The sequence below is a fragment of the Muntiacus reevesi genome, chromosome 3 (genome assembly GCF_963930625.1).
Source record: "Muntiacus reevesi chromosome 3, mMunRee1.1, whole genome shotgun sequence".
In the NCBI taxonomy this organism is placed as follows: Eukaryota; Metazoa; Chordata; class Mammalia; order Artiodactyla; family Cervidae; genus Muntiacus; species Muntiacus reevesi.
Genome location: NC_089251.1, coordinates 173,027,425 through 173,049,567, shown reverse-complemented (window position 1 = coordinate 173,049,567; position 22,143 = coordinate 173,027,425). Strand labels below are relative to the sequence as shown.

Sequence of the window (22,143 nt, the reverse complement as noted above, 5' to 3'; positions counted from 1 at the left end):
CCCTAGACTCAGTATGTTCAAAACTAAACTGTTTTGTTTTCTTGGACCTTTTCTAGTTTGTTCCTTAGTTTATAGATGGGACCACCATCTGAACAAATAAGAAAGCAACCTTTACACCTCCTTATTTACCCCAATATCTAATCCATCTCCAAGTTCTATTAAATTTTACTTCCTAATTATCCCTTCAGTTTTTCCTTCTACTCAGTGTCCATTGCTATCTCTACAATTACAAGGTATTAACTATTTCTTAGCTAGTTCAGTTCAGTTCAGTCGCGTCCAACTTTGCGACCCCATGGACCACAGCATGCCAGGACTCCTTGTCCATCATCAACTCCCAGAGCTTACTCAAACTCATATCCATTGAGTCAGTGATGCCATCCAACCATTTCATCCTCTGTCATCCCCTTCTCCTCCTGCCTTCTTAGCTAGACTAAAGCATTTTTCTAACTGGTCTTCTCATCTTTTGCCATTTTCTCCATACTGTAGCCGTTCTTCACACATACATGATTTCTTGATCATGTCACCTTTCCTGCCTCTGAGCTTAAATCTTTCAGTCTCTTCTCATTACCCTGAGAATAAACCTCCAAATTTTAATGGCCTATAAAGACACTGTATGATTTGGCTCTTACCTTTTTCTTGCTGCTGCTATCTGTAGTTTTTCCTAATATACTCCCTTGTAGTCTGTTTTTGAATGATGTGAAAGGGATGAAAAACATTATTGTGTCAGCAATGAGATCGACTGAGATAGCAGTCAGCAGATCTGGTAGCAGAAGGCAGACAAAAGATAAAATAGTGGGCAAGTTAAAATAGTTACCTAAATTATTAGTTTGTTTTGATGTGTCTTTAATCCAGGAATTTCTGTGACCTGGAGAGCAAGGGTATGGACTCTAATACTTGTATCTCCAGCATGGTTATCTGCTGCGTACTAGGCACTCCTTAAATTTGTGGATTGTGAATGGATGATGATAGTCCAATTTTAAATATCCAGGTACCTCATAAAGGCTCAAATTTTGTTCAGACCTGTAAGTCCTGTTGCATTTCTTTGTTGTTGTTTTTTGATCTGGAGGCTATGGTCGCTTCTTGGGAGTACAGTTAGCAGTTACATGTGTTAAACTACTATTACAGTCCTGGAAAAATTCACCATAGTAAACGGTAGTGAAAATGAAGGCTTGATAATTATCATAACATGAAGTCTGAGTGAGCCATTAACTGATACTTAGTACTCTGCACTGTCATAATATTGAGAGGTTAGAAATAAGTTGCTTACATACTCTAGGAAAGGAAATAACATGGCGCATTTTGTAAATCTTTCCAGTATACTTACGGTTGGGTTTGTAGTGCTATATATACTCTGCTGGGCTTGCCAGGTGCCTTAGTGGTAAAGAATCCTCCTGCCAATGCAGGAGACACAGGTTCAATCCCTGGGTCAGGAAGATCCTCTGGCGGAGGAAATGGTAATCCACTCCAGTATTCTTGCCTGGAAAATTCCATGGACGAGGGAGCCTGGCAGGCTGCAGCCCATGCGGGCAGTCAGACACAACTTAGGGACGGAGCACAGCACACAGCATTGCATACACTCTGCTGCTGTTTAAAGTCGTTGAGAGCTTATTCCTCCCAGATTATCTGAGCTGGCAGCAGGTTAGGTGCTAAAACTTGGCCCTTATTGTTAGAAGCATTCCTGTAAAGCATGATTTCTTTATTCTTTTCTCAGAAGAGCAGTCATTTTGCATCTTAACCTTAGAAAATGCATTTCTATTTATTATTAGAAATAATTTTCCAGATTAAATTGTAAGGTATTTCTTGGTTTTCCTTTCAAAATTAAATAAATACCTGTTTGTTTCAATAGTGTGTTTAGTTGTAAAGCTTTTTCACTCACCTACAAGGCTACATTTAAAAATAGTTATCTTGCCTTGTTCTTAAAATTTATGTTTGCTGGATGCAGAATATGGGTTAATTGTTTCTTTTCCATTCAGCACTTGAATTTTGTCTTTTCAGTATCTTCTGGCCTACACTGTTTTTGATGAGAAGTCAGCCTTTATATAAATTGTTGTTGCCTTTTATTTTATTTCTTTGATTGCTTTCAGGGTTTTCTTTTTCTTTGGTTTTCAGCACTGTGACTATTATGCCTATGTGTGATTTCTCTGACTTTTCCTTTTTAAGACTTGCTGATCTTCTTAATCAAGATCTTTTTGCTTGTTTGTTGTGTTTAAAGCAGACTCTGACCAGTTTTATTATAGAAAATTTTTCCATGATTTACTTTTCACTGATCTATTTTGGCATGCTTCTAATGATACCAAATCAGCTGGATCAGTGATAGCCATGATGCGTATTCTGGTATTTCCCACACCCTGTGCCCAATTCAACATTATTGCCACTGCAGATGGATACCAGTTTTGGCTGACATGGCATAATTGTCTGTTTCAGATTTCTTCAACCTGGGCAGTTGTTGATGAGGTTGACCAGTTTCACATTGCCTCGTCTTACCATTTTCAGAGCCTGCATGTACCCCAACATGTGCTTGCCACTTTTCATAAGGAGTTGGAGTCTTGGGTTGATACAGAGTCTAGAGTTGAGTGATTTAGGCAAGTTTATTGTCTTCCTTGTGACCACAACCTTCCTGCTTTAGGTGTGGGATGGCTCTGAACCAAGAGCAACCTCCAAGATGGCCAGGGAGCCTGTCAAGTTCTTCTTGATGTGTAAATTTAGATCTTTTACTAACTTGGGGAAATTTTTAGACACTGTGTCATTGCATACTTTTTTCTATCCCACTCTCTGTCCCTTTTCCTTTTGGAATTCCAGTTACAGGTATGTTAAGAGTTACTGATTCTTTCTCACAGGTCCCTGAGGTAGGCTCATTTCCCTGTCTCAGTCATTTTTTTTCCCTCCATCCTTCAGGTTCTAATGATTTCTATTGCTGTGTCTTCAAGTTCACTGACTCTTTTGTCATTTCCAATTTGTGATTACCTAACCAGTGAATTTTATTTCAGACATTTTATTTTTTACTTGTTGAATTGGCATTTCCTTTATAGTTTTGTTTTTTTTCCTTGATTGAGAAATCCAAGCATATTGGCCCTTACATTCCTGAACATAGTTAAAATAGCTGCTTTAAAATCCTTATATGCTAATTCTAGCATCTGGGTCATCTTGGACTTGGTCTCCCTCAGTTGCCTTTCTCTTGACAATGGGTCAGTTTTTCCTGTTTCTTACGTGTAATAATTTTAGATTATAACTTGGATGTTATGAATGACACATTGTAAAGACTTAAGTCTATTGTGTTCCTTTAGAATGTGTTGATGTTTGGTTAGTGGTTTGCATGCTTGCTTGTTTGTTTTAGTAGGCAGTTAACTTGGCTGAATGTAAACTACAAACTGAAACCTCAGTTCTGTTACTTTAACCTTAGCCTGATTGCTTGGAATCTCAAGTTTGTATAGTTTGGGAACCAGAGATATGTGTAGATATTATACACAGAAATCGGTGTTTCTCTCCTTTTGGTGATTTACTTGTTAGGTTTTCAGCTATTGTGGTCATGCCAAAATCTGTCCTTTGGTTCATTAAGCAAATTAGACTGAAGATTTACTTGTTTGTGCAAGCTTTTGCTGCTCAAAAACAACGGGATGTGCTCTCTGGCTAAAAACCATTTGAAAAATGGAAAGTCACCCCATGTTGTCTACTTCTTCCAACTACTGCCTTGCTCTCCTCCTCCCAGCCCCCAGTGCTACCACTCCCACTTTGCTGTTTCTGCCTTCATGCTCTTTATATTTTGTCCAGTTACAGAAGTTATTCGTGAGAGCATTAGTCCAGTAGGAGCTACTTTGCCATTTCAGGAAGTGGAATCCCTAAAATACAATTGTGCGTTTAAACAATTTTCTTGTTAGTATACTTGATAGTCATATAAGAGTTTTTTCAAAGAACTTCAGAGATTTCTGTATATGTATTAATAATAGAATGAGTTGGAATTTATTTTCAACCTCTTTTAAATAAGAAAGGTTGTCCTGAATTAGGCTGAGGATTTATTTATTTGCCTCTCCTTCAAATTATAATTTCCAAATCTAGATTACTTGAAATGCATTTTAGAAACAAAATACATGAATAAACCATACAGTAAAACCTTTATTTCATCCAACAAATGTTACATCTTGAATCTACATCCTGGGAATACAGCTGTAAACTTCAAAGTTCTTGATCCTGTGGAGCTAACGCTTTATAAGGATAGGCAGGTAGGTAGGTAGGTAGATATGTCAGTATTGATAAAAATGCTATGAAGTAAAAGCAAGGTATGAAGATGTGATAGGGAGGGAGAGGAGAGAAATGTGGCAATATTTTAGGTAGAGAGATTGGTCAAGGAAGCAGTCTGATCAGAGATCTTAGTGAAGTGTGAGAGAGAGGGAGGCATGCAAATATCTGAGGGGAAAGGATTCCAAGCAAAAGGGGCCACAAGGGAGGAATGAAGTTAGCTTCTCTTTGAGAGATAACCAGTGTGAGGGAAATCAGTGTGGAACTGAGGGAACAAAGACAGTGTTAGGAGATGAAGTCCCAGGTGGTCGTTAGAAAGGGGTCTTGTGTTACAGGATTTTGCGCTGGGGAAATGATTGTTCTGATTTACTTTTCATAAGGATCACTGTTCAGTAGAGTAAGAGGTAGGGGTGAAGCAAAGAGTTAAGCAGGGTGGAGACCTTGGCAGTAGCAGTCTAGGTGAACTATAATCATGGCTTGAATAAGAGCAGTAATAGAGGTGGGAAAATGTGATCAGATTCAGAATAATTCTTTTGTAGATAACAGCCAGCAAAACTTGATGATGGATTAGATATGGCATGTGAGAAGGACCAACTGAGTGACTGATGGTACCATATATGGAGATGAAAGAGACTGGGAAAGATTTGGTTTGGGTGGGGGAAATTAAGAGTTCAATTTTGGACATACCAAGTTTGAAGTGAATTTTAGATATCCAGAAGTAGATGTGAAGAAGGCAGCTGGTCATGTAGCCTGGAACTCAAGGGAGAGAGAGCTCCTTTGGAGTTGGACAGAGAGATTTGCAAAGCCTCTGTTTAAAGTAGTGTGTTTGGTTGAGATTCCCTTGACGAAGAACGTAGGTTAACGTAGGTGTAATCGAAAAGAAACCCTAAGTCTGAACTGCATAACTCCCCGATGTTTAGATGTCCAGAGGAGGATCTGACAAAACTGACAAGGAACTGCCAATGGGTGGGTGGAAATCCGGAAGAGTATAAATCTCAGAAGCCAAGTGAAGAAATTGTCTGGAGAATGAGGGAGTGGTTGACTGGTTTATAAACTGAAGAGAGATTAGTGAGATGAGGGCTGAGAAGTGATTGTTAAGTTTAACAATCTGAAGATCCTGGACAATTTTGATAAGTAGTTTCAGTGGAGAAAAACTTTGAAAACCTGACTTGGTAGATTTTAAAGTGATAAGAGGGAGGAAATGAAGACAAAGTATAAACCATCCTTTCAAGGAGTTTAGCCTGAAAGAGGGAATTGGCAGATAAATGAGTTGATAGCTGGAGTGAAGTCCAGAGAGAATTTCTCAAGATCAGCAATGCTATAGCATGTTTACTGTCCCTTATATTGTATTTAAATATCATTTACTAATTTCCGGTACTCTTTCTTTTCTCTTGCAACCCATTTGTAGAAATATTACATTGGGTGCTAAAATATTGTGTGTGTGTGTGTGTGTGTGTGTGTGTGTGTGTGTGTGTGTTGGAAATAGATTTGGGAAAGAAATCTGTAATGCAAATAATTTGGTTTGGTAGTGCTTTTACCTAGGAGATGTAACTTGGCTGAAGTCACAGACAAAAGAATTAGGGAAAAATTAACCAAATGATTATAAAAAATTTGAAAGTCTTTACCAAACATGATATCTAAATGAACTTTTATTCTATTGAGGATTCAAGAGTTCTTTCATAACTAAATTTACTCAAAAGTGTTTTAATATCTACTGTTATGCTGAAAACTGTCTACAGAGTGCTAGGTGTGCAATAAGGACATGAGAGACCAATTTCTGTATTCATGGAGTTTATAGACTTGTATTTAAGCTTACGGAAAAGAGAAATATTACAGATAAGAAATTTGTTTTAAAGAGATTGTCTTATTGTTAAATTTATTCTAAAATGAATTGTATTTTAATTATTGTGCAAATAGTGTGATTTTAAATATTTTAATATGTTATATAGGTTTAATATATGCTATTTATCTCCCAAAGAGGCTTTAAGATTAAACATGGTTTATGTTAAGAATATTAGGGATATAAATAAATTTGGTATTTCTCAACTTGGGCCATACATTAGAATCACTTGGGGAGCTTTTAAAAATCCATATGCTCATGTTGCTCCCAGCCAATCAAATCAGAACCTCTGGGGTTGGGGCTCAAGCATTAGTATTTTAAAATACTGATTTAATAGAGACAGAGGGAATAAAATGCTACCAAGCCCCTGAGAATGAATTGATTACACATTTAAGGATTAAGTACATCTGAAAATTAAGACAAAATATCAAATGTTTTTGATTTACAGATCATCTTTTAGATAAAGCATGCAAAGCTATTTGTAGAACCAAACTTTTTTAGGATCCAAAGTTTAAAAAATTTTAGTAGAATAAATAAGATTACTCACCTTAGGCTGTCCTCTGATAATTAAGAAAAAAATCAGTGGTGTTACTCATTTTTTCCCTTTTAAAACAAACTTGACAATAATTTCTTATTTGAATGCCTTTAGACACATCTACTATAAAGCATAGGAATTAGAAAATTTTAAAGTTTGCCATCAGTAGTTATAAACTGTAAAGATAGTATAACTATACTGGAAACATTATAAGACTAAATATTTTTATAATTTATACTAAATGTTAGATACTAAAGCACACGCCCTTTTGTACTGAAATTTTAAATCCATGATAATATTAATTCTATAACAGTTCTCATTAAAATTTTTTTTTTCTTTCTTTCACAGAAAATGCTTGGACAGAAGAGATGAGTACTATTTCCACTAAGGCCTAGAATTGCCTATTGTACAAATAGTCCTGATCAGGCAATATACGAATGGCCCAAGGAAGCCACCAAATTGATTTTCAGGTTTTGCATGACCTGCGACAAAAATTCCCTGAAGTACCTGAAGTTGTTGTATCCAGGTGCATGTTACAGGTCAGTGTTTAATGATTTCTGAATTTATTAATACAACTTGGTATTTTTTTAAAACATTGGAAGAAAACACTTTTATCTGTTTTGGCATTAGTGCAGTGTGATGGAGAGATGAGCTTTGATGTCTGATAGTCATTTGGCCTTTAGCAGGTTCTAGGCTCTCTGTTTCCCATCTGTCATATGAATAATACCTGCCTTGTAAAGTAGATGTGAGGATTAACTGAGATCTTATATAAAGCATTAATATATGGTCCACATTTACGATGAGCTTGCTTGCTTGACTCCTCCCTTACCCCATTTTGCCAGGAGAACTTTTAAAACTTCCAGGTCTTCCACTTCATATGAAAATGAGAAAATCATTAAATAAGGAATCAGGAAACTTGGGATCTAATCCTAAATGGCACCCTAAGCATATTTGACAAGTAATATGCCTTCTTTTGTCCTTTAGTTTTCTTATCTGTAAAATGGAGGGATTTGACTAGACAATGCCTGACGCCCCAATTCTAAAGAAAAAAAAATTTTTTTAACTTAATCTGAAAGTTTTCCATTTAATATCACTCTCTAATACATTTTTAGATTTTTCTTAGTACATACAATTTTAGAAATACGTAATTCTAAATATTTTGTGATAGTGTACCTTCTCATTTGATTAAACTGGAAATCTTTCTGTCAAGAACAGTTTTTCAGCTTGTTCAAATGGAGATTAATAAAAGGTGATTGGGGCTCAGACATATTTACTCTTGTTGAATGATTTTTAAAGTTTTAAATTATATGAATCTATGGTGAAACAGCCCAGGTGGGATGCATGAGACAAGTGCTCGGGCCTGGTGCACTGGGAAGACCCAGAGGAATCGGGTGGAGAGGGAGGTGGGAGGGGGGATCGGGATGGGGAATACATGTAACTCTATGGCTGATTCATATCAGTGTATGACAAAACCCACTGAAATGCTGTGAAGTAATTAGCCTCCAACTAATAGGAAAAAAATAAAAAAATTAAAAAAATAAATTATATGAAACTTGGAGAGGCTCAGTATCTATATTTGATTTCAAGTAACTCCATTTTGTTCACACTCTGTCACCTGCTCTCTGCACACTTAATTAGTCTGCCACCTTTAGGCTAGCCCAGTTTTGGTCTTTTCAGTCTGTCCTTCTCACTTCTGCTAGAAATGTCCTTTTAAATTCATATTGTATCATATATTTACCTGCTTAAAAGCCCCATGGTTGTTACCTATACCCTTCAGAGTAAAGCTGATAAATCTTGATGAGGGCGTACTAGATCTGTGATATAAAATCCTGCCTTCTGCAGCATGACCTCTTGCCTAGTCCTTCCTCCCTCACGCCCTTTGCCATAATCATCCTCAGCTACTTGGAATTCTCCAAATATCTCTGGCTCTTTCTGTGGTACATTATTTAATAGCATATGTTTTGAGTTAATAGTACTGTATTGTATATTTGAAATTTGCTAAAAGAACAGATCTTGAGTATTTTTACTGCAAAAAAAAGGGGAAAGAAAGAAAAAATTGGCAGTGTGGAGTAGTAGGTGTGTTAATTGTGGTAATCATTTCACAACGTACATGTATGTTAAATCCTCCCACTGTAGCCTTTAAAAAGAATCATGTTGTCCAACCTAAATATATACAGTTTTTATTTATCCATCATACCTCAGGTAAAGCTAAGGGAAATAAATTAAAAATTTTAATAATAACAAATAGCGTATGTTTTGTGAGTAAGAGAGACTTGAATTCAATATTTGACAGTTAATAGCAGCAATTGAATTAACGTCTCTGACCCTCATTTTCCTCAAGTATACAATGGAAACTTTAAAAAAGACTTCACAGAGAATTAAATGTGATAATGCAGGAAAGCAGCTAGTAGGAAAACTGATTCATAATGAGTGCCCAAGTAATGTTAGCAACCAATATGAATAACAGTAATAATAGTGGAAGGCCTATAATGAAAATTTGGTGAGTGAATCCGTAGTCCATATTTGTTGATATCAGATGTGTAATGAAAATGAAAAAGGAAGGAAGGGTAATAAAAATGGAGTCAAAAACTAAAGAAAGTCTTAAAAGGAGCAGGAACAGTAAGGGGACAGTATCTTCTCCTACAACTCGGGTTCAGGTCAGTTCAGTTCAGTCGCTTAGTCATGTTCAACTCTTTGCAGCGCCATGAACTGCAGCACACCAGGCCTCCCTGTCCGTCACCAACTCCCATAGTTTACTCAAACTCATGTCCATTGAGTCAGTGATACCATCCAACCATCTCATCCTCTGTCATCCCCTTCTCCTCCTGACTTCAATATTTCCCAGCATCAGGGCTTTTCCAATGAGTCAGTTCTTCGTATCAGGTGGCCAAAGTATTGGAGTTTCAGCTTCAGCATCAGTCCTTCCAGTGAATATTCAGGACTGATTTACTTTAGGATGGACTAGTTGGATCTCCTTATAGTCCAAGGGACTCAAGAGTCTTCTCCAAAACCACAGTTCAAAAACATCAATTCTTTGGCGCTCAGCTTTCTTTATAGTCCAACTCTCACATCCATACATGACTACTGGAAAAACCGTAGCTTTGACTAGATGGACCTTTGTTGGCAAAGTAACGTCTCTGCTTTTTAATATGCAAAGTAACTTCTCTGCTTTTTAACATACATGACTACTGGAAAAACCATAGCTTTGACTAGATGGACCTTTGTTGGCAGAGTAACGTCTCTGCTTTTTAATAAGTTGGTCATAACTTTTCTTCCAAGGAGCAAGCGTCTTTTTAATTTCATGGCTGCAGCCACTACCTGCAGTGATTTTGGAGCCCAAGAAAATAAAGTGAGCCACTGTTTCCACTGTTTCCCTATCTGTTTGCCATGAAGTGATAGGACCTGATGCCATGATCTTAGTTTTCTGAATGTTGAGCTTTAAGCCAACATTTTCACTCTCCTCTTTCACTTTCATCAAGAGGCTCTTTAGTTCTTCTTTGCTTTCTGCCATAAGGCTGGTGTCATCTGCATATCTGAGGTTATTGATATTTCTCCCAGCAGTCGTGATTCCAGCTTGTGCTTCCTCCAGCCCGGCGTTTCTTACGATGTACTCTGCATATATAAGTTAAATAACCAGGGTGACCATTTACAGCTTTGACGTACTCCTTTTCATATTTGGAACCAGTGTGTTGTTCCATGTCCAGTTCTAACTGTTGCTTCCTGACTTGCATACAGATTTCTCAGTATTCATGCCTTGAGAACCCCATGAACAGTATGAAAAGGCAAAAAGATAGGACACTCAAGATGAACTCCCCAGGTCAGTAGGTGCCCAGTATGCTACTGGAGATCAGTGGAGAAATAACTCCAGAAAGAATGAAGAGATGGAGCCAAAGCAAAAACAACACCCAGTTGTGGATGTGACTGGCAGTGGAAGTGAAGTCCAATGCTTTAAAGAGCAATAGGAACCTGGAACGTTAGGTCTGTGAATCAAGGCAAATTGGAAGTGGTCAGATAGGAGTTGGCAAGAGTGAACATCAACATTTTAGGAATCAGCAAACTAAAATGGACAGGAATGGATGAATTTAACTCAGATGACCATTCCATCTACTACTGTGGGCAAGAATCCGGGATCTTAGAAGAAATGGAGTAGCCATCATAGTCAACAGGAGTATGAAATGCAGTATTTGGATGCAGTCTCAAAAATCACAGAATGATCTCTGTTCATTTCCAAGGCAAACCATTAAGTGTCACAGTAATCCAAGTCTGTGCCCCAACCAGTAATGCTGACAAAGCGAAGTTGAACAGTTCTGTGAAGACCTACAAGACCTTCTAGAACTAATACCCAAAAAAGATGTCCTTTTCATTAAGGAGACTGGAATGCAAAAGTAGTAAGTCAAGAAAGACCTAGAATAACAGGCAAACTTGGCCTCAGAGTACAGATTGAAGCAGGGCAAAGGCTAATAGAGTTTTGCCAAGAGAACACACTGGTCATAGCAAACACCCTCTTCCAACAACACAAAAGAAGACTACACATGAACTTCACCAGATGGTCAATACCAAAATCAGATTGATTATGTTCTTTGCAGCCAAAGATGGAGAAGTTCTATCCATTCAGCAAAAACAAGACCGGGAGCTGACTGTGGCTCAGATCAGGAACTTCTTATTGCCAAATCCAAACTTAAACTGAAGAAAGGAGGGAAAACCACTAGACCATTCAGGTATGACCTAAATCAAATCCCTTATGATTATACAGTGGAAGTGAGAAATAGATTTAAGGGACTAGATCTGATAGACAGAGTGCCTGGTGAACTATGGATGGAGGTTCGTGACATTGTACAGGAGACAGGGATCAAGACTGTCCCCAAGAAAAAGAAGTGCAAAAAGGCAAATGGTTGTCTGAGGAGGTGTTACAAATAGCTGAGAAAAGAAGTGAAAGGCAAAGGAGAAAAGGAAAGATAGACCCATCTGAATGCAGAGTTCCAAAGAATAGCAAGGAGAGATAAGAAAGCCTTTCTCAGTGATCAGTGCAAAGAAATAGAGGAAAACAATAGAATGGGAAAGACTAGAGATCTCTTCAAAAAAATTCTAGATACCAAGGGAACATTTCAAGCAAAGCTGGGCACAATAAAGGACAGAAGTGGTATGGACCTGACAGAGGCAGAAGATATTAAGAAGAGGTGGCACGAATACACAGAGCTATACAACTCAGGTACCTCTTCCTAATTTTTTAAATCACGTTCTCTAATAAGACTATACTGAGAATGTTCACTGAATCATTGAAAAATAGAAAAATACTATATTCTTCAATAAGATTGTATAAGATTTGCTACTGAAAGAACTGTCCAAAATGTGGAGGGAGGGAGGAGAGAGAAGCTCTTAAAGTATAATCTTCAGGGTGTATTAAGTTAAATAAAATTAAGAGTATATATAGATGTATATAAATACATCTATAAATAAATATACATATGTATATATATTTGACCCTGTTTGCATGGGGAAATACTGGAAGAATTAAAAATGAAATAAAAAAAATAGAAAAAATAAAAACAAAATAAAAGATGGGTTATCCATGATGGGCAAGAAGGAACAGGCCAGATGAGAGGAGACTTCTCAATGTATATCTTTTAGTGTTGTTTTGATCTTTGTAAATAAATTGCCTATTTTTTAAAAAGATAAAATAAATAAACAGGTTTTTAACTACAAGAAAAAAAAGAAAATAAATAATTTAGAATTTCTTTTGGGCATTCAGTAGTGTCAGCTTCAATGTGTTAATCTGGTTATATGAAAACAAAACTCTGTATGACATGCTTCCCAATACCCAGCTCTTTTAAATTGAGTTGATAATCTTTCTGGCCTTCAAACAATATGTCTTCTAGCTGATATAACAAAACTGTGACAAGTGAGGGATGGGGAGGACTCCTCTAGGGATACAGCTAGGGTGTGAATCTTCCCAAATTTAGAAAGTTACTTTTAAACTGTCACAGCAGATAAACTACCTCTAGCTGTAGTGTAGAGCTCTTATTTAGTGACAGCCTTTCTTTCGGGAGCTGGTCTCCCTTACTTGGGCTTCCCAGATGGCGCTAGTGGTAAAGAACTTGCCTGCCAGTGAAGGTGACCTAAAAGACCTGGATTCGATCCCTGTGTTGGGAAGATCCCTTGGAGGAGGAAATGGCAACCCACTCTAGTATTTTTGCCTGGAGAATCTTATGGACAGAGAAGCTTGGTGGTCTGCAGTCCATGGTGTAACAAAGAGTTGGACATCACTGAAAACGCTTGCTCCTTGGAAGAAAAGCTATGACAAACCTAGACAGTGTATTAAAAAGCAGAGATACTACTTTACCAACAAAGATCCTTATTATCACAGCTATGGTTTTTCCAGTAGTCATGTATGGATGTGAGAGTTGAACCATAGTGAAGGCTGAGCACTGAAGAATTGATGCTTTTGAACTGTGGTGTTAGAGAAGACTCTTGAGAGTCCCTTGGACTGTAAGGAGATCCAACCAATTCATCCCAAAGGAAATCAACCCTGAATATTCATTGGAAGGACTGATGCTAAAGCTGAAGCGCCAATACTTTGGCCACCTAATGCAAAGAACTGGCTCTTTGGAAAAAACCCTGATACTGGGGATGATTGAAGTCAGGAGGAGACAAGGACAAGATGGTTGGATGGCATTACTGGACTCGATGGACATGAGTTTGAACAAGCTCCGGGAGATGGTGAAGGACAGGGAAACCTGGTGTGCTGCAGTCCACGGGTCACAAAGAGTCAGACACGACTGATCGACTGAACAGCAGCTCCCTTTCTCAGTTGGGTAGGCTTCTTTGTCTTTTCTCTGAAGACAAGTACATTATCCTCCCTATAATATACTGGTTCAGAACTTCTCTAGATAAAAAAATAGTATACAGAATATTAAAAATCAGTAGTTAAAGGATCATGTCACACTGGCACTTTGTATACATGTTCTTAAACATTTTGGGCTTCCCTGTTAGCTCAGATAGTAAAGCATCTGCCTGCAATGCAGAAGATCCGGGTTCAATCCCTGGGTCAGGAAGATCCCCTGGAGAAAGAAATGGCAACCCACTCCTGTACTGTTGTCTGGAAAATTCCGTGGATGGAGGAGCTGGTGGGCTACAGTCCATGGGGTTGCAAAGAGTCGGACATGACTGAGCAACTTCACTTTTCTTTCTTTCTTTCTTTCTTAAACATCTTACTTCTTAGGAGAACAGAAGTATCAGTTTTCTGTTCTCTTCTGAGTTTGTTTACTGCTCAGCTCCCTCTTTTTGGAACGACTCACATCATTTCCTTGGACTGTGAATTCTCTAAGATAGCTGTGTTTTCAACAGGTGTAATTCATATCTTTAGCTGTAATTCATATTTGGTAATTAAATCGTAACAGAGTAGTGTATGAATGTTGTGTAGCTGGCACTTTCAGTTTTTTAACTGAAATTTTCACTATTTTTTAATTCTCTTAATATGACAGTTAAATCTGTAAGTTTAAAATTGCTTGTCTTTTCAAAATAATGCATTATTACTTGTAAGCCTTAGTAGTTAAGTACTAAAGCTGTAACTGAAGTCTTCTCAGATGACCTCAACCCATAAACCTTATCCATATTCATATTAAAACACCTACCATTGTGCATTATATTTATTTATGTACACATTAATTTCCTCCACTGGACCATGAGATCCTTAAGACAGCAGTTATATTCCTTTCCACTTGCCTAATGGGATGCTCAGTAAATATTGGTTGAAAGAGTGAATGAATCAGTATGAGAAGGATGATTATAGTGTATACTTTGATATTGTCTATGCAAGAAGCTTTGGGGAAAACGAAAGATGAACTGGAAATAACCATTCAGATTCTCCTGTAATTTTGAAGAGAATGCAGATTTGTATATGTACAAAAAAGCAGTGACTTTCAACCTTTTAAAAACTCACCCCACCTCTTTTGATACACTTAATGGGAGTCCTGTACCATTTCCCACTAAAGTAACCAGGGCTTCTTTGAGAAACAGATGATCCTAGTTCTGGGATAAGAGCTGTACAAGGTGATCTTGAATGTCTTGTCATATTAGAAAGCAAAGAAGCTATGAAAGGCTACTGGACTCATGTCCCAGGTACACTGAAGCCAATGTGGAATCTTTCCCACTAGTCTAAAGATAGGATATAATGACCATAAATGACAAACATTTGACACATATCAAAATGTTAAAGATACAGGAGTTTATCATGATACTGAAAATGTGTCACCTTTGGAAGTTGCTAGGGCACCAATTCATTATTCTAAAAACCAGTAAAGAGAAAGAATTTATTTATCCTGCCTCTTCTGTGCAAAAAGTAATAGTTGAAAAGATCAAATTCTTTGAGGAAGAATTGCAGCTCAATACATGAAGAAGGAATCTTTTAATTGGAATACTATCCTTTTGCATCCCCTAATAAAGTTTCTCGATGGTGACAATCCCTGACTGCTAAAAGTCATTAGCTGGATCAAGCTGTGACAACATCAGAACCTACCAATCAGCCTTAAAGTCACAAAAAGACAGGCAGATATATTATTGTGCCTCCTGTGAGATACAGTAAGAAACAAAGCCTACAACGAGACTTGCCAAAAACGTGTGTGCGTGAACCTGTGCACACCTGTAGTGAAATAGTTTACAGTGAGATACAGGAAGTAGTCATACCACAAGGGTGCAGTCAGCTACTCCAGATGGGAAATTCTGCTGGACAAATGACCCATTTTTCAAAAAACAAATGACTTAGAAAATTATAGAAAGAGGAGAGGCGTAATTTTTATTATAAGATATCTAAGAGGCATATCAACCAAATTAAATATGTGAACCTTGCTCAGATCCTGATTTAAACTAAAAAAAATACCTGCAAGACAAGGGACTGTAACACTTATTTGAATGTTATGTGATATTACAAGACAGGGAACTTTAATACTACTTGCATATTATGTGATATTAAGTACTGATTATTTTAGGATATGATAATGCCATTTGCAGTTATGTTTTAAGATACATATTGATGTATTTACAGATGGAAACAAAACAGTGTCAGGCTTGATCTAGCTTAATGGGAGCAGCTGGGGCAGATAAATTGGTGAAGCAAGATTTGCCATAATAAAGATTGATAATGAATACGGGAGAGTTTGTGATATTTGGACTTCCCTGATAACTCAGTTGGTAAAGAATACACCTGCAATGAAGGAGACCCCAGTTCGATTCCTGGGTCGGGAAGATCCCCTGGAGAAGGGAAAGGCTACCCATTCCAGTATTCTGGCCTGGAGAATTCCATGGACTGTATAGTCCATGGGGTCACACAGAGTCAAACACGACTGAGCAACTTTCACTTCATTTCACTTCACTTGTGATATTTACTGTGCTTTTATATGTATTTAAACTTTTCTGAAATAAAATGTTTAAAAAGTATATTTCCTTTTATCCTATTGTAGCCTTATAAAAGTCCCTGTGAACTCTTTTATGGTTTTGCTAATAAGAAAGTAATGTCTGTAGAGAGTAAAAAAATCTAAGGACTTGTGAGTTATGGCGTAGCTGGTACTAGGATGTATTAATACTAAGTAATGAGAGATTATAAAGAATTAGGAATTTTTGAGAGCTCAAGAGAATGAAAAGATTTTGTAAATAGGGATGTCAGCTTTTGAAAAGGAAGTGTGGGATTGGATTTAGTAGGGAATATGCATTTTAATTTGTGAATGTTAGCAAAAAGGAGATGAGAAGATGAGGTCTTTTGTGACTTAGAAGGGGGAAGAATTTACTGGGAATAACAATAAACTTAGCTTGAAGTAAAAGCACCAGTTAGGTTTGGCAAAAGATATGGTCTTACTATGATAAGGAGTTGATAAAGATTGTGATAAGTTTTTAAATTTTCTTTGAAAAACTAGTGTATATTAATTCAGAGCTATGTGTAGGATAAAAGGATTTTTATGGCATGAAAGATTTGAACTGTTGGTTTAGGAGGGGAAAAAGTCCAACCTTGCTCACTAATCTTTTCTTTTGTGTTCCCTATTCAAATTGTGAACTACTGTTTCTTAACAAGACTTGGAGATGTCTTTTAGTACCATTTTCTCTACTAAGGTTTTACCTCATATCAAATCACCTGTAGACATTTTAACCTGACTGTTCATCCTTTTCTCTCTTAAATTCCCCTTTCTGTCAGGCTCTTAGTCTTTCAGTTCTCCTTGAATTCTCTTTCTCCCTTATAGCCTAATTGTGTTGACTATTTGTGAAGTGAAAGTGAAAGCACTCAGTCGTGTCCAACTCTTTGTGACCCCATGGACTCTACCATTCATGGAATTCTCCAGGCCAGAATACTGGAGTGGGTAGCCTTTCACTTCTCCAGGGGAATCTTCCCTACCCAGGGATTGAACCCACGTCTCCTGCATTGCAGGCGGATTCTTTACCAGCTGAGACACAAGGGAAGCCCAAGAATACTGGAGTTGGTAGCCTATCTTTTCTCCAGCGGATCTTCCCGACCCAGGAATCAAACTGGGGTCTCCTGTGTTGCAGAGAGATTCTTTTCCAACTGAGCTATCAGGGAAGCTTTTCAGGGAAAGACTATTTGTAGTCTTTCATAATTTGTTTTCACAATCAGTCTTCTAACTGATCTTCTTGTCAAAAAGTTTCCCCTCTCCTCTTTATCTTAAGTATCAGTGGAGTTCTTTATCTTCCCCAGAGACCCTTTGTGTCTTAACTTCTCTGTTAGCATATGTTGATTGGCTTTTCCCATTTCCTATGTTAAAGCCCAAACTCCGTAGTGTGACTGACTCATTTTTCAAAATCGTGAATTACTTAATCCCAATCTGCCTTTCTAATAGTTTGTTCCACAGAATTTCCAATAGAAACCTTTAACTCCTGCCAGATCTATTCCAATCACTTTGTTTAGAACATACTTTTACTTACTGTCACATTTATGTCTGTATTTACTCATGTCATTCCCTTCACTAGGAATGCTTTTTTTTCCTATTCACGTCCTCCATATACTAAGGAAATCAATGAGATTGTACCTCCTTCATTAACACAGTAGCCTAGGATATTCTTTTCTACAGTAGCCTTTTTACAGTAGCCTACAATATTAACTCTCTGTTGAACTTCAGTACCACTTATTATTTGGCACATGTTCATGTTTTTAAAATGTTACTTTTTCACAAATCCATATTTTGTCTTCCTAATTGAGTTGCAAGCTCTTCTAAGGAAAAGTCTGGGTTTATACATCATTTGAGTCCTCCACAGTCCCAAACAGAATGTTGTACACATCGTAGGTGTTCAGTAAATATTTTTATGGATAATTTGTGAGTAGTGGTTAGTTAGTCTCTTCTTAAGAAACAATCCAGTCATTTTTTGGTTTGCTTTTATTTTTTTCATTTCTCTGGAGTAGAATTATTGATGCTCTCTAAAGGCAAAGATGTGAACTCAGTTACTCTGGGGGCTACCTTGAGCTTATATTACATACATATACGTATGTGGTTTGTTTGTTTTTAACACTAAAGAGGAAGCACATAAGGAATTGTGACTCCTTTGTTATGAATTAGAACTTTTTAACTTAAATACCACAAAAAATAGTTTTTAAAAAGCTCATTGGTTTGAAAGAATTATACATAGCACATGAACATGCAAAGTATTGATTATACAGCAAGCTCCAATACTTTGGGCAACTGACTCATTAGGAAAGACCCTGTTGCTGGGAAAGATTGAAAGCAGGAGGAGAAGGGGACGACAGAGAATGAAATGGTTGGATGGCATCACTGACTTGATCGACATGTGTTTGAGAAAGCCCCAGGAGTTGGTGATGGACAGGAAAGCCTGGCGTGCTGTAGCCCGTGGGATCACAAAGAGTCGGACACGACTGAGCAACTGAACTAACTAATATGCTTAAGTTGAGTATTTATATTTTGTTCAACATTCAAACTGCATTTTTTATTAAGTTGCAGTGTTACAATATTTGCATGAATCTGTTCTGTAAATCAGTCAGTTCAGTTCAGTTCAGTTGCTCAGTCTTGTCAACTCTTTGCAACCCCATGGACTGCAGCACGCTAGGCTCCCCTGTCCTTCACCATCTCCCAGAGCTTTCTCAAACTCACGTCCATTGCCTCAGCGATGCCATCCAGCCATCTTGTCCTCTGTTGTCCCCTTTCTTTATTTCTACTACAATAATAACTCCTATTATGGCTATTGTTTGTTAGAGAACTTACCATTACTTTAGTAATGAGGATTTTTTTATCTATCGAATTTGTTAAAATATTGTTTCTGTTTTGTGTTTTGGTTTTTTGGCCGAGTGGCATGTGGAGTCAGCTCCCTGACCAGGGATTGAACCCACACCCCCTGCACTGAAAGATGAAGTCTTAACCCATGGACCGCCAGGGACGTCCCAGCAATGAGAATTTTTAATTCAACTATTTGCATTAATATTAGTTTCTCAAGAAAAAAGACTCAAATGTATCTGTAATAATTGTACTAACTAATCTCTGATTAATCTTGTAATATTTTAATAGCAATAAGAGTATATGCATTGGCTTCTGGTTAACACAAGCTGTTTTATTTTGTCTTACAGAATAATAATAACCTGGATGCTTGCTGTGCAGTTCTCTCTCAGGAGAGTACGAGGTATCTTTATGGTGAAGGAGACTTGAATTTTTCGGATGATTCTGGAATTTCTGGTCTGCGCAATCACATGACTTCTCTCAACTTGGACTTGCAGTCACAGAATGTTTACCACCATGGAAGAGAGGGAAGTAGAATGAATGGGAGCAGGACTCTAACGCACAGCATTAGTGACGGACAGCTTCAAGGTGGTCAGTCTAGTAATGAACTGTTTCAGCAGGAGCCACAGACAGCACCAGCTCAAGTTCCTCAAGGCTTTAATGTTTTTGGAATGTCCAGTGCATCCAGTGCTTCTAATTCAGCACCACACCTTGGATTTCACTTAGGCAGCAAAGGAACATCTAACCTTTCTCCACAAACTCCAAGATTTAATCCCATTATGGTAACGTTAGCCCCAAATATCCAGACTGGTCGTAATACTCCTACTTCTTTGCACATACATGGTGTACCTCCACCTGTACTTAACAGTCCACAGGGAAATTCTATCTATATTAGGCCCTACATTACAACTCCTAGTGGTACAACTCGACAGACACAACAGCATTCTGGCTGGGTATCTCAGTTTAATCCCATGAACCCTCAACAAGTTTATCAACCTTCACAACCTGGTCCCTGGACTACATATCCTGCATCCAATCCTCTGCCACATACCTCAGCCCAGCAGCCGAATCAGCAAGGCCACCAGACCTCTCATGTCTATATGCCCATCAGTTCACCTACAACTCCACAACCACCCACGATTCATTCGTCTGGTAGCTCACAGTCTTCTGCCCATAGCCAATATAACATTCAGAATATTTCAACAGGACCTCGAAAAAACCAGATTGAAATCAAACTTGAACCCCCACAAAGAAACAATTCTTCGAAATTGCGTTCTTCTGGACCTCGAACCTCCAGCAGTTCCTCTTCAGTCAACAGCCAGACCTTAAACAGAAACCAGCCCACTGTTTACATAGCTGCCAGTCCCCCAAATACTGATGAGGTGATGTCCCGTAGTCAACCTAAGGTCTATATATCAGCGAATGCTGCCACAGGAGATGAGCAGGTCATACGAAATCAGCCCACTCTCTTCATATCCACCAACTCTGGAGCATCTGCTGCCTCCAGGAATATGTCTGGGCAAGTGAGCATGGGTCCTGCCTTTATTCATCACCACCCACCCAAAAGTCGAGCAATAGGCAATAACTCTGCAACTTCTCCTCGAGTAGTGGTCACTCAACCCAATACAAAATATACTTTCAAAATTACAGTTTCTCCCAATAAACCCCCTGCAGTTTCACCAGGGGTGGTGTCCCCTACCTTTGAACTTACAAACCTTTTAAACCATCCTGATCATTATGTAGAAACAGAGAATATTCAGCACCTCACGGACCCCGCTTTAGCACATGTGGATAGAATAAGTGAAGCACGGAAGTTGAGTATGGGATCTGATGATGCTGCCTACACACAAGGTAATAAAAATACTGCCATGGGATCATTTTCCGTTCTGGGTTTAATTGGTGTACTTTTGACTTCACTGCAGAAGTGGATATCGGTATCATTATTTTATGTTGTATGTGTCCAAAATAATACTATCTTAAGAACTTTTGAGAATATTCATGTAAATTTTAAATATATCAGTTTTATTATGTTATAAATTGAAGCTTGAATGATAGCCTTATCAGATGTTCCAAATAATCACCTCTTGATTTGGTTGTTTTCTTAATATTCATAAAAGCTTGTTTTCACCTGTAGTGATGCTGACTTTCCCTTTAAATTTTCTGCAAATAAAAATTCATAAAAACATACATTTTAATAAGAGATTAGTGAACTAGTATAGTTCACTGTACTATACACTGCCGTCTTTGGCCAGAAGAATCCTCTGTTCTTCATTGTTCTAATACGGTTTTGCCTTATTTTGTATCAAAGTCTAAATCGCTATGCATTCTTGAATAACTCAAAAGTATCAGTAACAGGATTCAAATTTCTCTTTCTTCTTTTCAGCCTCCCTTAATCATCTGTTAATGCAATCTTTTTGTTTGGAATTGTGAATAACAGTTTCAAATCTATCTCATTTGATTATGCTTTTCAGGAATAGACTAGTTAATATTGGCATAATACTAAATTACATCTGTATTAATTCAATTAGAGAGCATTTATGTTATATCTGACCTCTTAAGTTATTTACTCTTCAGTAGGAAGCTATTAAATTCAGTTAGATAAAAAAAGAAGATAAGCATTTGTTTCCTCAGTATTGACACAGGTTTTGTAAATTAGACAGAGTCCTTTAGAGTAAGGATGTATCATAATCATCTATACCCCTGGTAAACTGTTCTCAGTATTATAGGTTGGAAAATACTACCATAGTCACCCCCATGCAGTAAATAGCCTCCTACTACTACTAGTACCACTTGTCCTTTTTAAAATTTCTAAAAATACTGATTTCACTGCTGACTTTCTTAGAGGAGTCTGATTGGTTTGGTTTGTCTTGAACAATTATATTCTAGTGATTTTCAACCCATGCTGGGCTGTGGTGTGTTCAAATTCTGTAATCGCCTTTGAAGCTTTCAAAACATAAAATTGCACAGGTTCAACCCCAGACTTGCTCAATTAGAGCTTCTGAATGGTAAAGCCTAGGTGCATGTGAGCATATGTGTGCATTTGTGCACATGTGTTTTAAAGCTCTGTAGATTATTCTAATTTTCTAGAAATTGTGCTGAGACTTTACGTTCCATATATCTGTAACTAAACTGGAGCCATTTCTGTTTAGTTTTGGCAATAAGTGATTTTTAATATAACACCATGTTTTTCCACTGATACTTAATTCCTATTCTTCTCCCAAAGTCATTTCTTCTACTCTTTCCATCAAAGTAGATTTCCTGTGTTTGGATAATTGCTAATTTTTAAATGGAGAGTTTTTTCCTAGCAATTTTAT

At 37.6% G+C, this 22,143-nt stretch overlaps 1 protein-coding gene across 4 annotated transcripts in view; it reads left to right on the top strand.

Moving 5' to 3' along the window:
• The window catches only part of TAB2 (TGF-beta activated kinase 1 (MAP3K7) binding protein 2), an 81,720-nt gene that overhangs the window by 34,487 nt on the left and 25,090 nt on the right, over window positions 1-22,143 (top strand). For 3 of the 4 annotated variants that reach the window (XM_065931170.1, XM_065931169.1, XM_065931171.1), the window contains 2 exons: window positions 6,957-7,147; window positions 19,180-20,680. In XM_065931170.1, coding sequence (XP_065787242.1) covers window positions 7,046-7,147; window positions 19,180-20,680 — 1,603 coding nt within the window. In that variant the 5' untranslated portion in view covers window positions 6,957-7,045. Of the gene's footprint in view, window positions 1-6,956; window positions 7,148-11,194; window positions 11,327-19,179; window positions 20,681-22,143 lie in introns of those variants that run through there. The other variant, XM_065931172.1, reaches the window with a different exon arrangement.